At 54.2% G+C, this 21,847-nt stretch overlaps 1 protein-coding gene across 1 annotated transcript in view; it reads right to left on the bottom strand.

Annotated features, from left to right (window-relative positions):
• The window catches only part of LOC134339615 (potassium channel subfamily K member 4-like), a 53,964-nt gene that overhangs the window by 17,894 nt on the left and 14,223 nt on the right, over positions 1-21,847 (bottom strand). Inside the window, exons 3-5 of the mRNA XM_063036286.1 lie at positions 6,413-6,692; positions 2,684-2,801; positions 1,602-1,762 (exon numbers count right to left, since the gene is read on the bottom strand). Of these exons, the coding sequence (XP_062892356.1) occupies positions 1,602-1,762; positions 2,684-2,801; positions 6,413-6,601 (468 nt within the window). The 5' untranslated portion in view covers positions 6,602-6,692. The remainder of the gene's footprint in view (positions 1-1,601; positions 1,763-2,683; positions 2,802-6,412; positions 6,693-21,847) is intronic.

The following is a 21,847-nucleotide window of genomic DNA, read 5'->3' as shown; positions in this document are numbered from 1 at the left end:
GGCAGCTTTGGGCCTGTACTCACTGGAATTTAGAAGAATGCGGAGGGATCTCATTGAAACCTACCAATTGTTGAAAGGATTAGACAGGGTGGATGCGGAGAGGATGTTTCCTATGGTGGGGGTATCCAGAACTAGAGGGCACAGTCTCAGAATTGAGGGGTGACCTTTTAAGACAGAGGCAAGGGGGAATTTTTTTAGCCAGAGAGTAGGGAATCTGTGGAACGCTCTGCCACAGACTGCGGTGGAGGCCAAGTCCGTGGGTATATTTAAGGCGGAAGTTGATCGCTTCCTGATCGGTCGGGGAATCAGCGGACACGGCGGGAAAGGCCTCTTTCCCTGCAGGTGGGGCATTGGGTCAGACCAAACCATTCGGTTCCGGACTCGAGCGCATGGAGCGCTGGAGAAGGGATTCAGTGGGATGAGCGTCTGGAGAAGGATTTCCCCGGAGGCAGAGGGAGGTCTGCACATTGGACGAAAAAACAGCTCACCACTTGTCGGAGGAGAGAGAACCAAGGACCTTCTGTTTTCAATTTAGAGAGAGATACAGCTCAGTAACACTCCCTTCTAGCCCAATGGGCCTGCACCGCCCAGTTACATCCACATGACCAAATAGGACATACCCATCAACCGGTACGTCTCTGGACCGTGGGAGGAAACTGGAGCACCTGGAGGAAACCCTAGTATCTTGGGGAGAACGTACAAACTCCTTACATAAGAACACAAGAAATAGGAGCAGGAGTCGGCCATCTGGCCCGTCAAGCCTGCTCCACCATTCAATAAGATCATGGCTGATCTGACCACAGACTCATCTCCACCTCCCCATAGCCCTTAATTCCCCTACTGTGCAAAAATCTATCCAACTTTGTCTTAAATATATTTACTGAGGCAGCCTCCACTGCTTCATTGGGCAGAGAATTCCACAGATTCACCACTCTCTGGGAAAAGCAGTTCCTCTCATCTCCGTCCTGAATCTACTCCCCCAAATCTTGAGGCTATGTCCCCTAGTTCTAGTCTCACCTACCAGTGGAAACAACTTTCCTGCCTCTGTCTTATCTAACCCGTTCATAATTTTATATGTTTCTACAAGATCCCCTCTCATTCTTCTGAATTCCAGCGAGTATAGTCCCAGGCGACTCAATCTCTCGCCATAACCTAACCGTGGACACGGCAGCACGATGCCAGAATTAGCATGACGCTTCACAGTACGGGGGACCCGGGTTCAATTCCCGGCGCTGCCCGTAAGGAGTTTGTACGTTCTCCCCGTGACCGCGTGGGTTTCCTCCGGGTGCTCCGGTTTCCTCCCACAGTCCAACGACGTAGGTTAATTGGTAAATTGTCCCGTGATAGGCTACAGTTAAATCAGGGGTTGTTGGGTGTTGCAGCTCGAAGTTCCACAAGGGCCTATTCTGCCCCGTATCTCAACCGGTAAGTACAGCTGATGACTGATAAATCCAACGGGGAATTCGGGAGGAATTCCTTCGGCTGGATCGGGCTGAGAACATGAAGCTCGCTCCCACGTGGAAGGGGCACGCTGCGCGGCGGAGAGGGAGCGGGGCGCGAGGGGGACGGAGAGAGCGTGGGGCAGCAGGTAGGCCCCTCACCAGGAAGATCTCCTCCACTTTTCCGATCAGCTGCCCGAGGGCGGATCCCAGCTGGTCGCCCACTCCCGCCAGGAGAGAGCCGAACATCGGAATTCCCACCAGCGCGTAGACAATGCACAGCATCCTGCCTTCATCCGTCTTCGGGGAGATGTTCCCAAATCCTGGAAGACAAGAACCGTTAGGTTCAGATGCATATCCAGACCGTCGCAGGGCCGGGGTGGGGGGTGGGGGGGGTCCGTGTGGGCCGGTTTCCGGGGTCAAACGCAGGATCGGCAACGACTGGGCTCAACATCCAGAAGGTCAAAGTTCAGAGGCAGAGGCCTGAAGGCCGAATCTCCTGGGCCGACTTGTCCAGGGGTCAGAGGCCCCAACACCGGCAGGCCTGGGCCAGGGGCTGCGGATTGGAGGCCCCTCTCCGTGCATGGGAGGGTGGGTGGGTGTGAAAGGAGCTTGTTTTGCTGCTATCGTGAAAAGGAGAGCCTGTTGGAGATATCAAAGTGTTGGGATGGACAGTTTTTTCTTTTGGATGGACGCTCTATCAATGTCTCTGGGGGGGGGGGTCTTTGTTACGGGTTGCACAGTGGGTGATGGGGGGGTTGATGTTTTTACTTGAGCAAGTGGGGGGTGGCGGGGGGTTGATGTTTTTGCTACTACTTGTGCGTGGGAGGGGGTCTGGGGTTCCAATGTTTTCCCGTCATTCGCTCTTCGGGGGGTTTTTGGCGGCTGTCGGTGAAGAGTAAGAATTTCAGGTGGTATATCTTATACAATCTCCGCTATTAAATTGAACCAGGTGTGTCGCTCGCTTTGCCCTGCAGAGCATGGTGGGTAATGCCATGTTGGCGCCGGGAAGCGCGGCGACACTCGCGGGTTGCCCCCCCCCGGCTCACGTTGGTTGTTGACGCACCATCTGTTCCAGTGTACGCGCGGACAAAAAATAAAATCCGAATTAAAGGGTGTGGGGGGGGGCAAAGGGGGGAGACGAAAGAGGGTGGGATCGGACCGTGCACTTGTGTGGAGTTATTCCGGGGCTGGGATGGGGAAGCTGTGGGGCGAACGAGGACACCCTCCCCTCCCCGCCGTACCGATGGTGGTGATGACTGTGCCAGCGAAGAAGAAGGCACTGCTGAGGTCCCAGTTGCTGGTGATCTCAGTGGAGTTGTCAATGGGGTCGATACCCGCGTCGATCGACATCAGCACTTGCTGTGGGCGGCGAGGGAAAGGATCAAAGCTGAGTTTACTGACGTCAGCACCGGTCCGATATATAGATATATAAAAACACTTACTTGCCGTCACATCACCAGGCAAGCAACATTAACACAATCACAAACGGGAGAGGAAATGCAGACGCAAACGCATCAACAAAGTGCCGGAAGATCTCAGCAGACCAGGCAGCATCTGCGGAAAAGAGAAAAACGTTCGGCGCCTCGGGCCGAGACCGTTCCGCCAGGGAAAGGTGAGGAGTAGATTTAAAAGTGGGAGGAGGAGAGGGGTGAAATCTGGACGGGGAGGGACGAAGTAAAGAGCTGGGAAGTTGATTGTGGAAGAGACGGAAGGCCATGAAAGAAAGAAAAAAGGTGGGGTGGGGAGGAGCACCAGAGGGAGGCGATGGGTAGGCAAGGAGAGAGGGAAAGGGGGATGGGGAATGGTGAAGGAGAGGGTGGGGGGCATTAGCGGAAGTTAGAGAAGTCGATGTTCATGCCATCAGGCTGGAGGCTACTCAAATGGAATATAAGGTGTTGTTCCTCCAACCTGAGTGTGGCCTCACCTGAATGGGAAGTGGAATTAACATGGGTGGCCACTTTTTCTGGTGTTAATATAAGCACAATTTTTACAAGAAAGAAGGCAATTAGAAGTTTTTTTAAAGTATGTTTTAGCGAAATGAGGTAGTGATTCGCGGGTTGCTTCAAGAAGTGAACAGTTGAAGGAGTGAGTGCCTACTCTAACATCAACCTCGCCTCAGTTTGCGGTTCCTCTCCGGGCCTTATGGCACACGTCCTGCCGTTTCCATAGCGCCTCGACGCTCTACCCAGCATGCAAGGGGCTGGCCGGATTCAAACCCGGGGCCGTTCGCCCTCGTAAGTCCAACGCGGACGCCACTACGCCACCTGCCGGCCGTTCCCTCCCAGTTTCTTGTCTCTTAAATGCCCTCTAATATACCCGCCTCCCCCACCTCCAGCTCTGGCACAGACACACACCCACCACTCTCCGTGTAAAATGCAGGAGATCTAGCTCCTGAAGCCGCCGGTGGGGGGGCGTCAGGCTTCTGTGCCTCCGGCCCACTGGGTGCTGTGAGAAGACGGCCAGCCCCGGACGGTGGGGACCCGGAGAAGCGCGAGTTGTGGCTCAAATGCAAGCAGGAAAGAAGAGACAATAATGAGGCAGCCTACAGAGAGGAAGAATTCATCATCCTGACAAGAAAACAACCTCTCCCTCAATGTCACAAAAACAAAGGAGCTGGTTGTGAACTACAGGAGGAATGGAGACGGGCTAACCCATATGGACATCAATGGATCTGGGGTTGAGAGGGTGAACAGCTTTAAGTTCCTTGGCATAAACATCACCGAGGATCTCACGTGGTCTGTACATACCGGCTGTGTGGTGAAAAAGGCACAATAGTGCATCTTTCACCTCAGGAAGTTTGGTGTGGGCCCCCAAATCCTCAGGACTTTCTACAGGGGCACAATTGAGAGCATCCTGACTGGCTGCATCACTGCCTGGTACGGGAACTGTACCTCCCTCAATCGCAGGACTCTGGGCCTAGCGCATCTGTAGATGTGAACTCCCCACTATTCAGGTGCGTAAAAAGGGCCCGAAGGATCACTGGGGACCCGAGTCCTTACGGGCAGTGGCCGGAATTGAACCCGGCACTCTGGTATCGTTAACTGTGGTGCTGACCGCTACCCAACTGTGTTGCCCCACTAAGACCTCTGAGGCTCTTGGCGAGCTTCATGAATGATAGAAAAACGGAGGGCTACGCGGGAGGGAAGGATCAGATTGATCTCGGAGTAGGTAAAAATACAGGCTCAACATCGTGGGCCGAAGGGCCTGTACTCTGATGTGTCTGTCTCCTACACTCAGCGGCCATTTCATCAGGTACGCCTGCTCGTTAATGCAAATATCTAATCGGCCAATCCCGTGCCAGCAGCTCAGCATGTAAAAGCATGCCGGCACGGTCAAGAGGCTCGGTTTGTTGCTCAGACCCAACATCGGAAACGGGGACGAAATGTGATCGAAGTGACTTTGACCGCGGGACGGTTGCTGGTGCCAGACGGGGTGGTTTGAGTATCTCCTGGTTGAGAGTTTACAGAGAACGGCGCGAGAAACAAAAGAGCATCCAGTGAGCGCCAGTTCTGTGTGTGTGGGGGGGAGAGGTCAGACAACACACATCAAAGTTGCTGGTGAACGCAGCAGGCCAGGCAGCATCTATAGGAAGAGGCGCAGTCGACGTTTCAGGCCGAGACCCTTCGTCAGGACTAACTGAAGGAAGAGTGAGTAAGGGATTTGAAAGCTGGAGGGGAGATCCAAAATGATAGGAGAAGACAGGAGGGGGAGGGATGGAGCCAAGAGCTGGACAGGTGATAGGCAAAAGGGGATACAAGAGGATCATGGGACAGGAGGTCCGGGAAGAAAGACAAGGGGGGGGTGACCCAGAGGATGGGCAAGAGGTATATTCAGAGGGACAGAGGGAGAAAAAGGAGAGTGAGAGAAAGAATGTGTGTATATAAATAAATAACAGATGGGGTACGAGGGGGAGGTGGGGCCTAGCGGAAGTTAGAGAAGCCGATGTTCATGCCATCAGGTTGGAGGCTACCCAGACGGAATATAAGGTGTTGTTCCTCCAACCTGAGTGTGGCTTCATCTTTACAGTAGAGGAGGCCGTGGATAGACATGTCAGAATGGGAATGGGATGTGGAATTAAAATGTGTGGCCACTGGGAGATCCTGCTTTCTCTGGCGGACAGAGCGTAGATGTTCAGCAAAGCGGTCTCCCAGTCTGCGTCGGGTCTCACCAATATATAAAAGGCCACATCGGGAGCACCGGACGCAGTATATCACCCCAGTCGACTCACAGGTGAAGTGATGCCTCACCTGGAAGGACTGTTTGGGGCCCTGAATGGTGGTAAGGGAGGAAGTGTAAGGGCATGTGTAGCACTTGTTCCGCTTACACGGATAAGTGCCAGGAGGGAGATCAGTGGGGAGGGATGGGGGGGACGAATGGACAAGGGAGTTGTGTAGGGAGCGATCCCTGCGGAATGCAGAGAGAGGGGGGGAGGGAAAGATATGCTTAGTGGTGGGATCCCGTTGGAGGTGAGCGCCAGTTCTGTGTGTGGGGGGGGGAGCGCCTTGTCAGTGGGAGAGGTCAGAGGTGAACGGCCAGACTGGTTCAGGCTGACAGGAAGGCGACAGTAACTCAGATAACCACCCGTTTAAACAGCGGTGTGCGGAAGAGCGTCTCTGAACGCAGAACACGTCAAACCTTGCAGTGGAAGGCCACGAACATGCGCCATTGGAAAAACTTGGGAGGTTTTCTCTGGGGTGGGGGGAGGCCGAGGGAAGATTTACAAAAATTCTGAGGCACAGACAGAGGAGGAATTCAGAGTCTCCTTCCCAGGGCGAGAGGGGGGAAAGTTCAGGAGGGATGTTTGGAGCAACTTTTTTGTATGTAGAGTGTGGAGGGGCTGAAGTGGACCGCTGGGGGGTGGGAGACCCATATGTAATAGGAACGTGTGACCTGCGGGCGGGTAGGGAATGGTGGGGATATGGATTACGTGCCGTTTAAAGGGTCAGCACGACACTGCGATCCGCTCTCACCTCCAGCAGCAGGTCGAGGTGCGCCGAGTCCACGCAGCGGTGCTCCCGCAGGAAGCTCTCCCGCGCCCCGGCCGCCTGCGCCCACCGCTCCCGCTCGAAGGGCTGCTCCAGCAGCCGGAACAGGGCGGCCCCCACCACCAGGTAAGCCAGCACCACCAGCAGGATGGTGAGCACCGTCCGCCACTGCATCGCGCTGGCTCGCCGCCCCCCACCGGCCGACCCCCGCTCGCCGGGGCCACCAGCAGTCCGCTCGTCCCTTCCTCCGACCCAGAGACCCCCACTGCGGGGGAGGGAGGGGAGAGGGGGGGATAGGGAGGGAGGGGGAGGATGGAGAGGGAGAGGGGGATGAGGGAGGGGGAGAGGGGGATGGAGGAGGGGGAGGGGGAGGGGGAGGGAGGAGGGGGAGGGGGAGGGAGGAGGGGGAGAGGGGGTTGGAGGAGGAGGGGAGGGGGAGAGGGGGAGGGGGAGAGGGAATGGGGGAGAGGGGAGAGGGGAGAGGGTGAGGGGAGGGGGGGAGGGGGAGGGGGGAGAGGGAGGGGGAGGAGGGAGAGGGGGTGAGGGGGAGAGGGGTGAGGGTGAGGGGGTGAGGGGGAGGGGGGAGCGGAGAGGGGGAAGAGGGGGAAGGGGAGGGGGGAAGAGGAGGGGAGAGAGGGGAAGAGGGGAGAGGGGGAAGAGGGGGAGGGGATGGGGAAGGGGGAGGGGATGGGGAAGAGGGGGGAGGGGATGGGGAAGAGGGGGAGGGGATGGGGAAGAGGGGGGAAGAGGGGGAGAGGGGAGGGGAGAGGGGGAAGGGGGAGAGAGGGGGAGGAGGGGGAGGGGAGAGGAGGGAGGGGAGAGGGGGGAAGAGGGAGAGGGGGGAAGGGGGAGAGGGGGAGAGGGGAGGGGGAAGAGGGGGGAGAGGGGGAGGGGGAGGGAGAGGGGGAGGGGGAGGGGGAGGGGGAGGGGATGGGGGGAGGGGGAGGGGGAGGGGGAGGGGATGGGGGAGGGAGAGGGGGAGGGGGAGGGGAGGGGATGGGGGAGGGAGAGGGAGGAGGGAGGGGGAGGGGAGGGAGGGGGAGGGGGAGCGGAGGGAGGAGGAGGGGGGAGGGAGGGGGAGGATGGAGGGGGAGGATGGAGGGGGGAGGAGGGAGGGAGGGGGAGGGGAGGAGGGAAGGATGGGGAGGGGAGGAGGGAAGGAGGGGAGGGGAGAGGGAGGGGGAGGGGAGAAGGAGGGGAGGGGAGAGGGGGGAGGAGGAGGGGGGGAGGAGGAGGGGGAGGGAGGGGGAGGGGGAGGGGGAGGGAGGGGGAGGAGGAGGGGGAGGGAGGGAGGGGGAGGAGGGGGAGGGAGGGGGAGGAGGGGGGAAGGAGGGGGAGGGGGAGGGGGAGGAGGGAGGGGGGAGTGGGAGGGGGAGGTGGGGGAGGGGAGGGGGAGGGGAGGGGGAGGGGAGGGGGAGGGGGAGGAGGGGGAGGAGGGAGGGAGGGGGAGGCAGGGAGAGGGAAGGGGAGGAGGGAGAGGGAAGGGGAGGGGGAGGGAGAAAGAGGTGAGGGAGGAGGGGGAGGGAGAAAGAGGTGAGGGAGGAGGGGATAGGGAAGGAGGAAGAAGAGAGGGAGGAGAGGGAGGGGGAGGAAGAGGAGAGTGAGGAGAGGGAGGGGGGAAGAGGAGAGGGAGGGGGAGGGAGGGGGAGGAAGGGGGAAGGAAGGGAGGGAAGGGGGAGGGAGAGGGAGGAAAGGGGGAGGGAGGGGGAGGAAGAGGAGAGGGAGTGGAGGGAGGGGGAGGATGAGGAGAGGGAGGGGAGGGAGGGGGAGGAAGGGGGAAGGAAGAGAGGGAAGGGGAGGGAGAGGGAGGGAAGGGGAGGGAGAAGGAGGGAGGGGGAGGGAGGGGAGGGAGGGGGAGGGAGGGGGAGGAAGAGGGGAGGGAGGGGGAAAAGGGGAGGGGGAGGAAGGGGGACGGGGAAGGAAGAGGGGAGGGAGGGGGAAAGGAGGGGGAGGGGGAGATGGGCAAAAGAGGAGGGGGAGGGAAGGGGGAATGGGGGGGAGGGGAGGGGGAAGGGGTGAATGGAGGAGAGGTGTAGGAAGGGGAGGGGAGAGGGAGGGGATGGGAAGGGGTAAGGGATGGAGTGGGGTTAGAGAGGAAAGGAGGAGCGGGGGCAAGAGGGTGGAAGGGGAAGAGGGGGAGAGAATGGGGAAAGAATGGGAGGGGAGAGGGAGAGAAGGGGAGGGGAGTGGGGGAGAGAGGAAGGGGAGGGTGAAGGGGAGAGGGGAAAGGGAAGGAGGGGGGGAAGGGAAGAGGAGGAAGGGGAGGGGGAAGAGGGAGTGGGGGAGAGGGGTAGAGAGGGGGTGGAGGGGGGAAGAGAGGAGACATTGTGTGAGTGCCGACATTCATCGCCCTACTTGCCCCCTCCCTCTCCCCCCCCCCCAGGCTGGGCAGACTGCCGAGGGTCAGCCCATTATAGAATTGCACAGCACAGAAACTGGCCCTTTGGCCCAACTCAGCCGGTCGTTACTACCCCCGTTCCTACCGGTTCCCCTGTCCAAATCGCTCTCCAATACCCACCCCAGCCACTTCCTCTGGCATCTCATTCCACACACCCACCACCGTCTGAGCGAGGATCCCCTTTTAATCTTAGCCCCCCTCCCACCCCACCTCACTTTAGACCTGCGCCCTTTTGTTCTAGGCTCGTCTACCCTGGGGAAATAGAAGTCTCCGACTCGCCCTCTGCCTGACCCCTCAGTTTTATGAATCTCTGTACAGAATCCCCTCAGGCGGCTGCGCTCCAATGAGGAGTATGTTAGGGCTCGAGGGACGAGGCACCTCCAAAAGGACCTCAACCTCGTTGTAGGGTTTGGAGGTTTCCCTGTCTCAGTGACCCGGAGAGCTCTGCTGGCTGGGGTCAGGGCTTTGTGCCTTGGCTCTTGGCGGGGGTCACCCATGCCAAAAAGGTCAAAGGGTAGAGGTCAAACTGAGAGTGGTCCACCGGTCCTCCAGGTTTGGGGCCGACAACCCTGACTGGTCAAACAAAACTGTAACGGAAACAGCAAAGAAGGATCCTTCTACATCTGAGTGCGATGGTATTCCTGAGTCTCCACCCGGGACTTGCGTGACTGACAGGAGTGAAAACCGAGAGGAAGCTACTGACACGATGAGGGAAGCCCTGAGATGGAGGACCTTCTTTGCTGCCTGTGGTGTAATGGATAATATCTCCCTCTCCACTCTCCCCGAGGGAGGAGTTGCCTCTTTATTAAGACAATCCAGGCAGGGAATGGCAGGGCCCCGGGGGACACTGTGGAACAGGGGGACCTCGGGGCACGGGTACAGAGCTCCCCGAGAACGGTGTCGCCATGACTGGCGACGGTGGCATCTGGCACGTGGGCCTGCGTCCGCCAGGGCACCGACGGCAGGGGCTGAGACATTGACGCAAGGGCGAGGCCACGCTTGGAATATCGGGGCCCCGTTCCCGCTCGCCCCGTTACAGGAAAGATGGGACTGAGCTGGAAAGGGTGCAGGGAGGGAGGGGTTGGGTGGGCGGGCCGGCGGGGGGGGGGGGCGGGTGGTACATTGGTCAATCAGTTGCAGCTCCAGACCCTTGGGAGGGAAGTGGGACTGGGATGTGAATTAGCAGCCGGGGGTGGGGGCCTGGTCAGCCTCAGAGCACAGGGAGGGAACCTCTCTCCCCCCCCCTGCACAGACACAAAGACCCAGTCTCTAAGTCTCCTGCACACACACAGACATACGGAAAGACCCACGCACTCACTCACATGGGTACACACCCACAGATCAACACTCAAACACACTCACATGCCCGTCTATACACACACACAACACCCACGCACAAACTCACATCCTAACATGCACACAGACACAAATACCCCCCCACACACTCACTCTCTCTCACACACACACATACTCTCTCAATAAAGACCCCCCCACACACACACTCACTCTCTCTCTCTCTCTCTCTCTCTCTCTCTCTCTCTCTCTCTCTCTCTCTCTCTCTCTCTCTCAATAAAGATCCACACACTTTTGATGACACAAAGGTTGGAGGTGTTGTGGATAGTGTGGAGGGCTGTCAGAGGTTACAGCGGGACATTGATAGGATGCAAAACGGCTGGGAAGAGGCAGATGGAGTTCAAGCCAGGTAAGTGTGAGGTGGTTCATTTTGGTAGGTCAAATATGATGGCAGAATATAGTATTAATGGTAAGACTCTTGGCAGTGTGGAGGATCAGAGGGATCTTGGGGTCCGTGTCCATAGGACACTCAAAGCAGCTGCGCAGGTTGACTCTATGGTTAAGAAGGCATACGGTTCATTGGCCTTCATCAGCCATGGGATTGAGTTTAAGAGCCGAGAGGTAATGTTGCAGCTGTATAGGACCATGGTCAGACCCACTTGGAGTATTGTGCTCAGTTCTGGTTGCCTCACTACAGGAAGGATGTGGAAACCATAGAAAGGGTGCAGAGGAGATTTACAAGGATGTTGCCTGGATTGGGGAGCATGCCTTATGAGAATAGGTTGAGTGAACTCAGCCTTTTCTCCTTGGAGTGACGGAGGATGAGAGGTGACCTGATAGAGGTGTATAAGATGATGAGAGGCAGTGATGGTGTGGATAGTCAGAGTCTTTTTTCCAGGGCTGAAATGGTTAACACGAGGGGGCATAGTTTTAAGCTGCTTAGAAATGGGTACTGAGGGGATGTCAGAGGTGAGCTTTTCACACAGAGAGTGGTGACTGTGTGGAATGCACTGCCGGCGACGGTGGTGGAGGCGGATATAATAGATGTCAGACAGAAAGATCCCCACGCATACTCAAACGCGAACACACACACACAAAGACCGCACCCCCACATACACACGGACTCGCACTCACACACACTCAACAAACACCCACATACTGTCTCTCTCTCTCTGTGACACTCACACATACACTGTATCGTCACACAGAAAGACCCCCCCACACACACACACATAAAGACCGCACCCCCACATACACACGGACTCGCACTCACACGCGCCCTCCCTGTCTCTCGCACACACACTCTGAATAAACACCCACATACTCTCTCTCTGACACTCACACATACACTGTATCGTCACACACACACACAAAGATCGCACCCCCACATACACACGGACTCGCACACTCTCTCAACAAACACCCACGTACTGTCTCTCTCTGACTCACACACACACACACAGGGGTACATTTACACCCGCACACACAATCTCACACGCTAAGACAAAATCTCTATCGCACACTTACACAAGCTTTCAGACAGAAAGATCCCCACGCATACTCAAACGCGAAGACACACTCAGCGATAATTTACAATCACACTCCGAACGCGAACACACACACGGTCCCTCCGCGCTCCGAGGTAAGTTAAGACGGGAACTGGTGCAGCCCCAGAGGACCCTCCCTCCTCCCAACTCATTGTGAGTTGGGGGGATTCGGGGTCTGCCGCAGCGGAGACCCGGGGCCAGACTTGGCCGGCTGTGGGACCGCGGACAGGTGCCTCGCCCGCCGGAGTACCACGGTCACCCGCACTTGCCTGCCTCCCGAGCTGCAGATCCGCCGGCCTCTCCCTCTCTCCCTCCCTCCCGGTCGCCGCCCACAGCCCGTTAACCCTTCGCTCGCCCGACTGCAGACGCGGGCTCCGCAGAGAAATCCCGCAGCCTCCGCCGAGCCGCGCCTGGAGGGGCCGAGCGGTCTGTGCTGGGGAGCTGGAGTGCGGGGGAGGGGGAGGGTGAGGGAGAGGCGGGCGTCTCGGGGTCTCCCCCACCCTCACCCCCGTCACGGACGCCTCAGGACTTCCCCGCAGAACGCATTCGTACTGGGATCTCCCTGTGCGTCAGAGGGGTTTTAGGGCAACTTCCAGATGTTCCCCTCTCCGCATCTGGATTGGGGCTCAGACCCAGAATCTTCCCTCTCCTCCTCTCCCAGCCTGACCCACCTGAGGAGATACGGAAGCAGACTCGATGGGCCAAGTGGCCCTCTGATCCAATATCTTGTGGCCTCATGGAAGGAAGGGGGGGCAAGGACGGACAGGAAAGAGAGCAGAGGGGTACCCCAAATTTCCCCCCAAAACCTCCGGGAACCCCTGGTGCCCAGCCAGTCAAACTCCAACTGGTCGCCTGGAGTCAGCCAAGCAGAGAACGAGGTTCTTCGGCCCACACCATCTATGCTAGCCCATCTACGTCAACCCTCATTCACCAGCACCTGGATTGGACCCTTCACACCTCCGGCAACTCAAACTCACCAGGAATGGTTCTCTATCAGCACCCCCACCCCACCCCACCCCCTGACTCCTGCCCCAAGAGGGGTGAAAAAGAAATTCCCACCCTCCCTCCGGAAAGTTGTGCTCGCTGGTCTGAGACGGGCAGACTTGGGGAAGCTCCCAGTTCTCCAGGGAGACACACACGCGAGGGATGAGGTGCTGGGATCCAGTGAAACACCCTGCACCCCCCTTCCCCCCCCCCATCCAGCTGCCACCCTCCCTCAACCCATCAGGGACCCCCTACCTCCCTCTGACCTCCGGTGAGAACAGTCCCCGTCTCTCCCGTCCAACCAAAACGTCCTTTCCCCGGGCAAACCCCCACCCAGAGAACCTCCTCCTCACCCTGACCATTAACTCATCCTGAGGAGTCAACTCGAGTCATGTGGAGGCTGCCTTTGGGAATGAGTATTTCTGGGCCCAATATCCCAGGAAGAACAGGACATAGAAATGGACATAGAAACTACAGCACATTACAGGCCCTTCGGCCCACAATGTTGTGCCGACCATGTAACCTACTCTAGAATTTCCCTACCGCATAGCCCTCTGTTTTTCTAAGCTCCATCTACCTATTTAAGAGCCTATTGTATCCACCTCCACCATTGTTGCTGGCTGTGCATCCCCCCACACCCACCACTCTCTGTGTGGAAAAACTTACCCCTGACATCCCCTCAGTACCTATTTCCAAGCACCTTAAAACTATGGCCCCTTGGGTTAGCCATTTCAGCCCTGGGGAAATGCCTCTGGCCATCCACACGATCAATGCCTCTCATCACCTTATACACCTCTATCATCCTCCGTTGCTCCAAGGAGAAAAGGCCGTGTTCGCTCAACCACTTCTCATAATTTACACCCTCCAATCCAGGCAACATCCTTGTAAATCTCCTCTGCACTCTCTCTATAGTATCCACATCCTTCCTGTAGTGAGGTGACTGGACGTAGAGAGGTTCCAGAGGAATGTCAAAAGAAGATCCCAGGAATGAAGGGGTTAAATATAAGACACCCCCCCCCCCCACCACCACCACCACCACCACCACCATCCTATCAAGGTCTTTCAATAGTTGATAGGTTTCAATGAGATTCCCCCCTCGTTCTTCTAAATTCCAGTGAGTACAGGCCCCGAGTCTTCAATAGCTGCTCCCATGATAACACTTCCATTCCCGGAATTATTTCCGAGAACCTCCTCTGAAACTGTCAGCACATCCTTTGTTAAATGAGGGGCCCAAAACTGTTCACAAAACTCCAAGTGAGGCCTCACCAGTGCCTTATAAAGCCTCAGCAACACATCCTTGACTTTATATTCTAGTCCTCTCAAAATTAATGCCAACATTGCATTTGCCTTCCTCACCACTTACTCAACTTGCAAATTAATCTTAAGGATTCCTGCACAAGGACTCCCACGTCCCTCTGTACCTCAGGTTTTTGAATTTTCTCACCATTTAGAAAATAGTCTACCCTTTTATTTCTTCTACCAAATGGCTTCCCAATATATTCCACCTGGCACCCCTTTACCCATTCTGCTAATCTGTCTAAATCCTTCTACAGTCTCTCTGCGTCCTCAACACTACCTACCCCTCCACCTATCTTCGTATCATCTGCAAACTTCTCCACAAAGCCATCAATTCCATCATCCAAATCATTGACATATAACGTAAAATGGAATCGGTCCCAACACGGACCCCTGTGGAACACCACTAGTCACCAGCAGCCAACCAGAAAACGTTCCCCTTATTCCCACTCTTTGCCCCCTGCTAATCAACCAGACCTCTATCCACTCTAGTATCTTTTCTGTAATACCACGGGCTTGTTAAGCAGCCTCATGTGTGGCACCTTGTCAAAGGCCTTCTGAAAATCTGAGCGCACAACACCAACCGGTTCTCCTTTGTCTATCCTGCTTCTTATTTCTTCAAAGAATTCCAACAGATTTGTCAGGCAAGGTTCCCCCTTAATAAAACAATGCTGACTTTGACCTATTTCATCGTGTGCGTCCAAGTACTCCAAAACCACATCCTTAACAATCGACTCCAACATCTCCCCAACCACTGAGGTCAGGCCAGCTGGTCCATAATTTCCTTTCTTCTGCCTCTCTCTTCTCACTTCATGAGGAGCGGAGTGACATTTGCAATTTTCCAGTCCTCCGGAACCATGCCAGAATCCATCCATTCTTGAAAGATCATTATTAATGCCTCCACAATCTCTTCAGCCACCTCTTTCAGAAGCCACGGGTGTACAGCGTCTGGTCCGGGTGACTTGTCTAACTTCAGACCCTTTCAGTTCCCCAAGCACCTTCTCCTTAGTAATGGCAACTACACTCCCTGACACTCTCAAACTTCTAGCTTGCTATTAGTGTCTTCCTCAGTGAAGACTGATGCAAAATACTTATTCAGTTCATCTACCATCTCCTTGTCCCTTGTTACTATCTCTCCAGCGTCATTTTCCAGCAGTCCAATATCAATTCTTGCCTCTCTTTTACTCTTTATATATCTGAAGAAAAATCTTTTGTTATCATTTTTGATATTGGATAGCTTACCTTCATATCTCATCTTTTCCCCCCTATGGTTCTTCTCGTTGCCTACTGTTGGTTTTTAACAATTTCCCAGTCCTCAAACTTCTCAATAATTTTTGCTCTACTATATGCCCTCTCTTTCATTTTTATGTTGGCTTTGACTTCTCCCATCACCCACTGCTGACTTTAGAATATTTCTAAAGGAGGGAGGAGAAGATGGCGCGATGCAGTGCGCGCGGCCATTCCCAATGAATATCGATTATTTGAAACTGGGGGGCCGTGCACAATCCAGATTTGATGGAGACGGACGTGAGAAGCACAGAGGAACACCTGGAGTAACTTCTGAAATGCCCGCTTCACTGCCGCTGCTACTGTGCGATCGAGAATCTCCGGAGACGAAGGCCCCAAATCCTCGGCTTTGCCTATTCCCTGTTGCCGGGGCCGGGGTCGAAGCGCTTGGCAGAGATGGTGCTCGGTGCTCGGTGTCGGAGAGCTGGTCGGAGGCTCGGAGTCTTTCGGACGGACTCGGAGTCGGACTGCGGTCGGATGCTTCCGGGATGCTGCATCGGCAAGTTGGCGGCGCTGGGGGTACACCGTCTGCGTGAGGTGATGGGACTTTCGAGAGACTTTGAGACTTTTACCGTGCCATGGTCTGTTCTTATCAAATTATGGTATTGCTTTGCACTGTTGTAACTATATGTTATAATTATGTGGTTTTTGTTAGTTTTTAAGTTGGTTTGTCATGTGTTTTCGTGATGTCATTCTGGGAAAACATTTTATCATTTCTTAATGCATGCATTACTAAATGACAATAAAAGGGGACTGCGTGTCCTCGTAATCATAATCATAATTTCTTCTTCGTTGGGATGTACCAATTCTGAATTGTTCCCAGAAGTTCCAGCCCTGCTGGAGTACCCTTCTGATGAACTTTGGCCAGCTCCTCTCTCATGCCTCTGTAATTCCCTTTACGCCACTGGAACACTGATCCATCTGACTTTAGCTTCTGCCTCTTAAATTGGAAGATGAATTCTATCATATTACGGTCACTGCTTCCTAAGGGTTCCATTACCTCAAGCTCCCTAAGCATATCTGTTTTATTCTACAACTTGAGGTCTTCTATTCAATGGAGTTCATAAAGATGACCAGAGGTGGGGAGGCTCGGAATCTCATTGAAACTGAGGGAGCTGGATAGAGTTAGGAGAGTCCGTAATCAGAGGGCACAGCACACAGCAAAGGTATGTCCCTTTAGAAAAGAGATGTCAGTGATCCCTCCCATCTGTAACAACAATCTTATTATTTCTTCATTTATTTGTGTTAATGTTACTTCATGTGTTAGGTGTGTGAGTTATATGCACTTCGTCCAGAAGAAGATGGTTAAATTTGGCATTATACGTGGACAGTCAGTCCAGAGGGAGATGGCAGTGTTTGGCAGAATACGAGTGGGGTTGTTCCGGAGGAAGATGGTTTTATTTGGCGATATAAATATACGGTTGGTCCAGAGGAAGATTGTCTCGTTTGGCAGTGTACGTGTACGCTTGTCCAAATGAAGATGGTTTCGTTTGACAGTATACATGTAGAATTAGTCTGGAGGAAGATGATTTTGTTTGATGGTATACATGTAGGGTTGGTCCGGAGGTAGATTATTTTGTTTGGTGGTATACATTTTCGGTTGGTCTGAAGGAAGGTGGTTTTGTTTGACAGTATACATGTATGGTTGGTCCAAATAAAGATGGTTTTGTTTCACAGTATACGTGTCCAGTTGTTCTGGAGGAATATGGTTTCGTTTGGAGGTGTTGGTGTATGGTTGGTCCAGAGGAAGATGGTTTTGTTTGACAGTATACGTGTTCCGTTGGTCCGAAGGAAGATTGTTTCATTTGATTCGGCCAAAAACTTCTATTCAAAAGGTTCAAAGGAACTTCTAAACAAGCCTGATGCATTTTGGAAACAAGTCCTGTGGACTGATAAAGTTAAAATAGAACTTTTTGGCCGCAATGAGCAAAGGTACGTCTGGAGAAAAAAGGGTGCAGAATTTCATGAAAAGAACACCTTTCCAACTGTTAAGCGCAGGGGTGGATCAATCATGCTTTGGACTTGTGTTGCAGCCTGTGGCACGGGGAACATTTCACTGGTAGAGGGAAGAATGAATTCAATTAAATACCAGCAAATTCTGGAAGCAAACATCACACCGTCTGTAAAAAAGCTGAAGATGAAAAGAGGATGGCTTCTACAACAGGATAATGATCCTAAGCACACCTCAAAATCCACAATGGACTACCTCAAGAGTCACAAGCTGAAGGTTTTGCCATGGCCCTCACAGTCTACTGACCTAAACATCATCGAAAATCTGTGGATAGACCTCAAAAGAGCAGTGCATGCAAGACAGCCCAAGAATCTCACAGAACTAGAAGCTTTTTGCAAGGAAGAATGGGTGAAAATCCCCCAAACAAGAATTGAAAGACTCTTAGCTGTCTACAGAAAGTATTTACAAACTGTGATACTTGCCAAAGGGGGTGTTACTAAGTACTGACCGTGCAGGGTGCCCAAACTTTTGCTTCGGGCCCTTTTCCTTTTTAGTTATTTTGAAACTGTAAAAGATGGAAATAAAAAAGTAATCTTGCTTTAAATATTAAAGAAATGTGTCATCTTTAACTTTATGCCTTTTGGAAATCAGGTCATCTTTTACTCTCTTAGCTATTCACAGTAACAGAAATTTTGACCAGGGTTGCCCAAACTTTCGCATGCCACTGTATACGTGTAGGGTTGGCCCAGAGGAAGATGTTTTTATTTGACAGTATACGTCTATGGTTGATCTGGAGGAAGATGGATTTGTTTGGTGGTATACGTGTACGGTTGTTCCAAATGAAGATGGTTTCATTTGACGGTATACATGTACGGTTAGTCCAGAGGAAGATTGTTTTGTTTTCGTATATGTGTGCGGTCTGTTCCAGAGGAATATGGTTTCGTTTGACAGTATATGTGTAGGGTCGGTCCGGAGGAAGATTATTTCGTTTGATGGTATACGAGTATGGTCGGTCCGGAGGAAGATTATTTGGTTTGTCAGTATATGTGCAGGGTTGGTCCAGAGAAAGATTGTTTTGTTTGACGGTATACATGTACGGTTGCTCTGGAAGAAGATGGTTTTGTTTGACGGTATACGTGTACAGTTGGCCCAGAGGAAGATGGTTGCATTTGACAGTATACGTGTAGGGTTGGTCTGGAGTAAGATAGTTTCATTTGCCGGTATACATTTACAGTTGGTCCGGCGGAAGATGGTTTCGTTTTACTGTGTACCTGTACAGTTGGTCAGAAGATGCCGGGGAATCTCAAGATGGTCAGGTAGTATCCTTTTTTTTTTAGTTACAGCACGGTTTGGACCCTTCCGTCCCAACGAGTGCACGCTGTCCCATTCTGCCCATGTGACCAATTAACTTCCTAACGGGCACATCTTTGGAATGGTGGGGGGCAACCAATGAGCAGAATGTACGAGCCCTTTACTGACATTGGCGGGAATTGTACCTGGGTCGCTGGCGCTAAAATAGTTACGCTAACCACTGCGCAGCCCAGATCTGCAGAGGGAAATGGGATACAGAGCGCAGAACATTGAACACAGCACAGGGGTTGTTACAGCCAGGAATGGTAATGGGGTGAGCCTCCACTACCTACTAAACGCTCCCAAAGATGTGCATCTTAAATATCCTCTGACAACCAAGTCCGGCTCCCGGCCCTCACCTGTGCCTTAGCTACTAAGCCCGGCGGAACCAGCAGGAGAAGGGGCCGAGGCTGGTTACTGGTGGATTAAAACCAGTCGCTTTGGGCAGATGGGGCTCGCCAGCCCCGCGGTTGGCAGCTCATCTGGGAGAGGGGAAAACTCCGATCTCAAACCTCCGCTGCCTCGCAGCTGTACCCGCTCACGCGGAAGGCTTCGGGAGTGAACCCCGAGGGAGGAATCTGGAGGATGGAGCCCCTGAGGCAGTCCGACGTCGAGTTCAATGCTGACTGGCAACTCCTGCGACGCTGCTGGTGCCAAACTGTATCGGTCCCTGCCGTTCCTTTGGGTCTATCGGGTGCGTGGAGGGAGGGAGCTTGCTCCATGGGCAACAACTTGCTCTCTATATCGTACTGCAACCAGTCAGCTATGGCACAACACCCACGGTCAACCCTGACTGACACAGGCCCTCCAACCCACAAAATCCTCCTGACGGTAAGAAGGTTCAACGGTTAATTTTAATCTTAGAAAATGTATACCTGAAATTCTTATTCTTCACAGAACCTTTGACCTTATAACCTACTCTGAGATCAATCTAACCCTTCCTTCCTACGTAACTCTCCATTTTTCTATCATCCACATGCCTATCCAAGAGTATTTAAGTGTTCGAGTACATTTATTACCAAAAAATGTATAAATTATACAACCTTGAGATTTGCTTGCTCACTGGTAGCCACAGAGCACGAAGCCCGACAGAATCCAATTAAAGAAAAAAAAAGAATAAGAATAAAAGACCAACCCCCGACGCGCAAGAGAAAGAAAAAAAACAAATCATGTGAACAATTGAAATGAACAACAGCATTCCAAACCAAAATGAGTCCTCAGATCCAGACCCTCGAGTAGGCCCAAAGCCTCACTTATCAGTTCATTAGCGAGCACGGAGCACAGCATCCAGGGCAGTCTTCAAAGCCTCAGGAAGATGGAGACGACCATTGCGGAGCTCTCGTCCCGACTGACACCCTGTTTTTTCAGTCCTAATGTTCCTAATGTATCTGCCTCTACCCCCACCCTTGCCAGTGCGTTCCACATACCCACTACTCTGTGTAATAAGTCCTACCACTGCCAACCTCTCCCTCCCCCCCACATACTTTCCTCCAATCAGCTTAAAGTTAGGCCCCCTCGGTTTAGCCATTTCCACCCTGGGTAAAAGCCTCTGGTTATCAACTTGATTTGTGTCACTGATCAGTTGATGTTCCAGTCGAAACCTAGATTGTTGTCTTTTGCAAATTGCTTGTTTGTCCATTTTCCTTTGCGTGTCTGTGTGTGTGTGTGTGTGTGTGTGTGTGTGTTTCATTGATTCTATTGTGCTTCTTTGTACCTGCTGTGAATGCCCGCAAGAAAATGGATCTCAGGGTTGTGCGGGGCGATGTATATGCACTTTGGTATTAAATTAACTTTGAGCTTTGAAAGAGGGGAGATGTCCAGGCTGGGAGGTGATGGGTGGGTCCGGGTGAGGAGGGGTGATGGACAGATAGAGGAGGGGAGAGTGGGGATAGTGACAGAGGCTGGGAGGTGATGGGTGGATCCGGGTGAGGAGGGTGATGGACAGATGGAGGAGGGAAGAGTGGGTATAGTGACAGAGGCTGGGGGGTGATGGGTGGATCCGGGTGAGGAGGGGTGATGGACAGACGGAGGAGGGGAGAGTGGGGATAGTGATAGAGGCTGGGAGGTGATGGGTGGGTCTGGGTGAGGAGGGGTGATGGGCAGATGGAGGAGGGGGGAGTGGGAATAGTGACAGAGGCTGGGAGGTGATGGGTGGATCCAGGTGAGGAGGGGTGATGGGCAGATGGAGGAGGGGAGAGTGGGGATAGTGACAGAGGCTGGGAGGTGATGGGTGGATCCGGGTGAGGAGGGGTGATGGACAGACGGAAGAGGGGAGAGTGGGGATAGTGACAGAGGCTGGGAGGTGATGGGTGGATCCAGGTGAGGAGGGGTGATGGACAGACGGAGGAGGGGAGAGTGGGTATAGTAACAGAGGCTGGGAGGTGATGGGTGGATCCAGGTGAGGAGGGGTGATGGGCAGATGGAGGAGGGGGGAGTGGGAATAGTGACAGAGGCTGGGAGGTGATGGGTGGATCCAGGTGAGGAGGGGTGATGGGCAGATGGAGGAGGGGGGAGTGGGAATAGTGACAGAGGCTGAGAGGTGATGGGTGGATCCAGGTGAGGAGGGGTGATGGGCAGATGGAGGAGGGGGGAGTGGGAATAGTGACAGAGGCTGGGAGGTGATGGGTGGATCCAGGTGAGGAGGGGTGATGGGCAGATGGAGGAGGGGGAGAGTGGGAATAGTGACAGAGGCTGGGAGGTGATGGGTGGATCCGGGTGAGGAGGGGTGATGGGCAGATGGAGGAGGGGGAGAGTGGGAATAGTGACAGAGGCTGGGAGGTGATGGGTGGATCCAGGTGAGGAGGGGTGATGGGCAGATGGAGGAGGGGAGAGTGGGGATAGTGACAGAGGCTGGGAGGTGATGGGTGGATCCAGGTGAAGAGGGGTGATGGACAGATGGAGGAGGGGAGAGTGGGGATAGTGACAGAGGCTGGGAGGTGATGGGTGGATCCAGGTGAGGAGGGGTGATGGGCAGATGGGGGAGGGGAGAGTGGGGATAGTGACCGAGGCTGGGAGGTGATGGGTGGATCCGGGTGAGGAGGGGTGATGGGTAGATGGAGGAGGGGAGAGTGGGGATAGTGACAGAGGCTGGGAGGTGATGGGTGGGTCCGGGTGAGGAGGGGTGATGGGCAGACGGAGGAGGGGGGAGTGGGAATAGTGACAGAGACTGGGAGGTGATGGGTGGATCCAGGTGAGGAGGGGTGATGGACAGACGGAGGAGGGGAGAGTGGGTATAGTGACAGAGGCTGGGAGGTGATGGGTGGATCCGGGTGAGGAGGGGTGATGGGCAGATGGAGGAGGGGGGAGTGGGAATA

Source organism: Mobula hypostoma, chromosome 30 (assembly GCF_963921235.1).
Source record: "Mobula hypostoma chromosome 30, sMobHyp1.1, whole genome shotgun sequence".
Taxonomy (NCBI): domain Eukaryota; kingdom Metazoa; phylum Chordata; class Chondrichthyes; order Myliobatiformes; family Myliobatidae; genus Mobula; species Mobula hypostoma.
The sequence above is the reverse complement of the archived record's forward strand: the minus strand, read 5'-3'. Positions and strand labels throughout refer to the sequence as shown.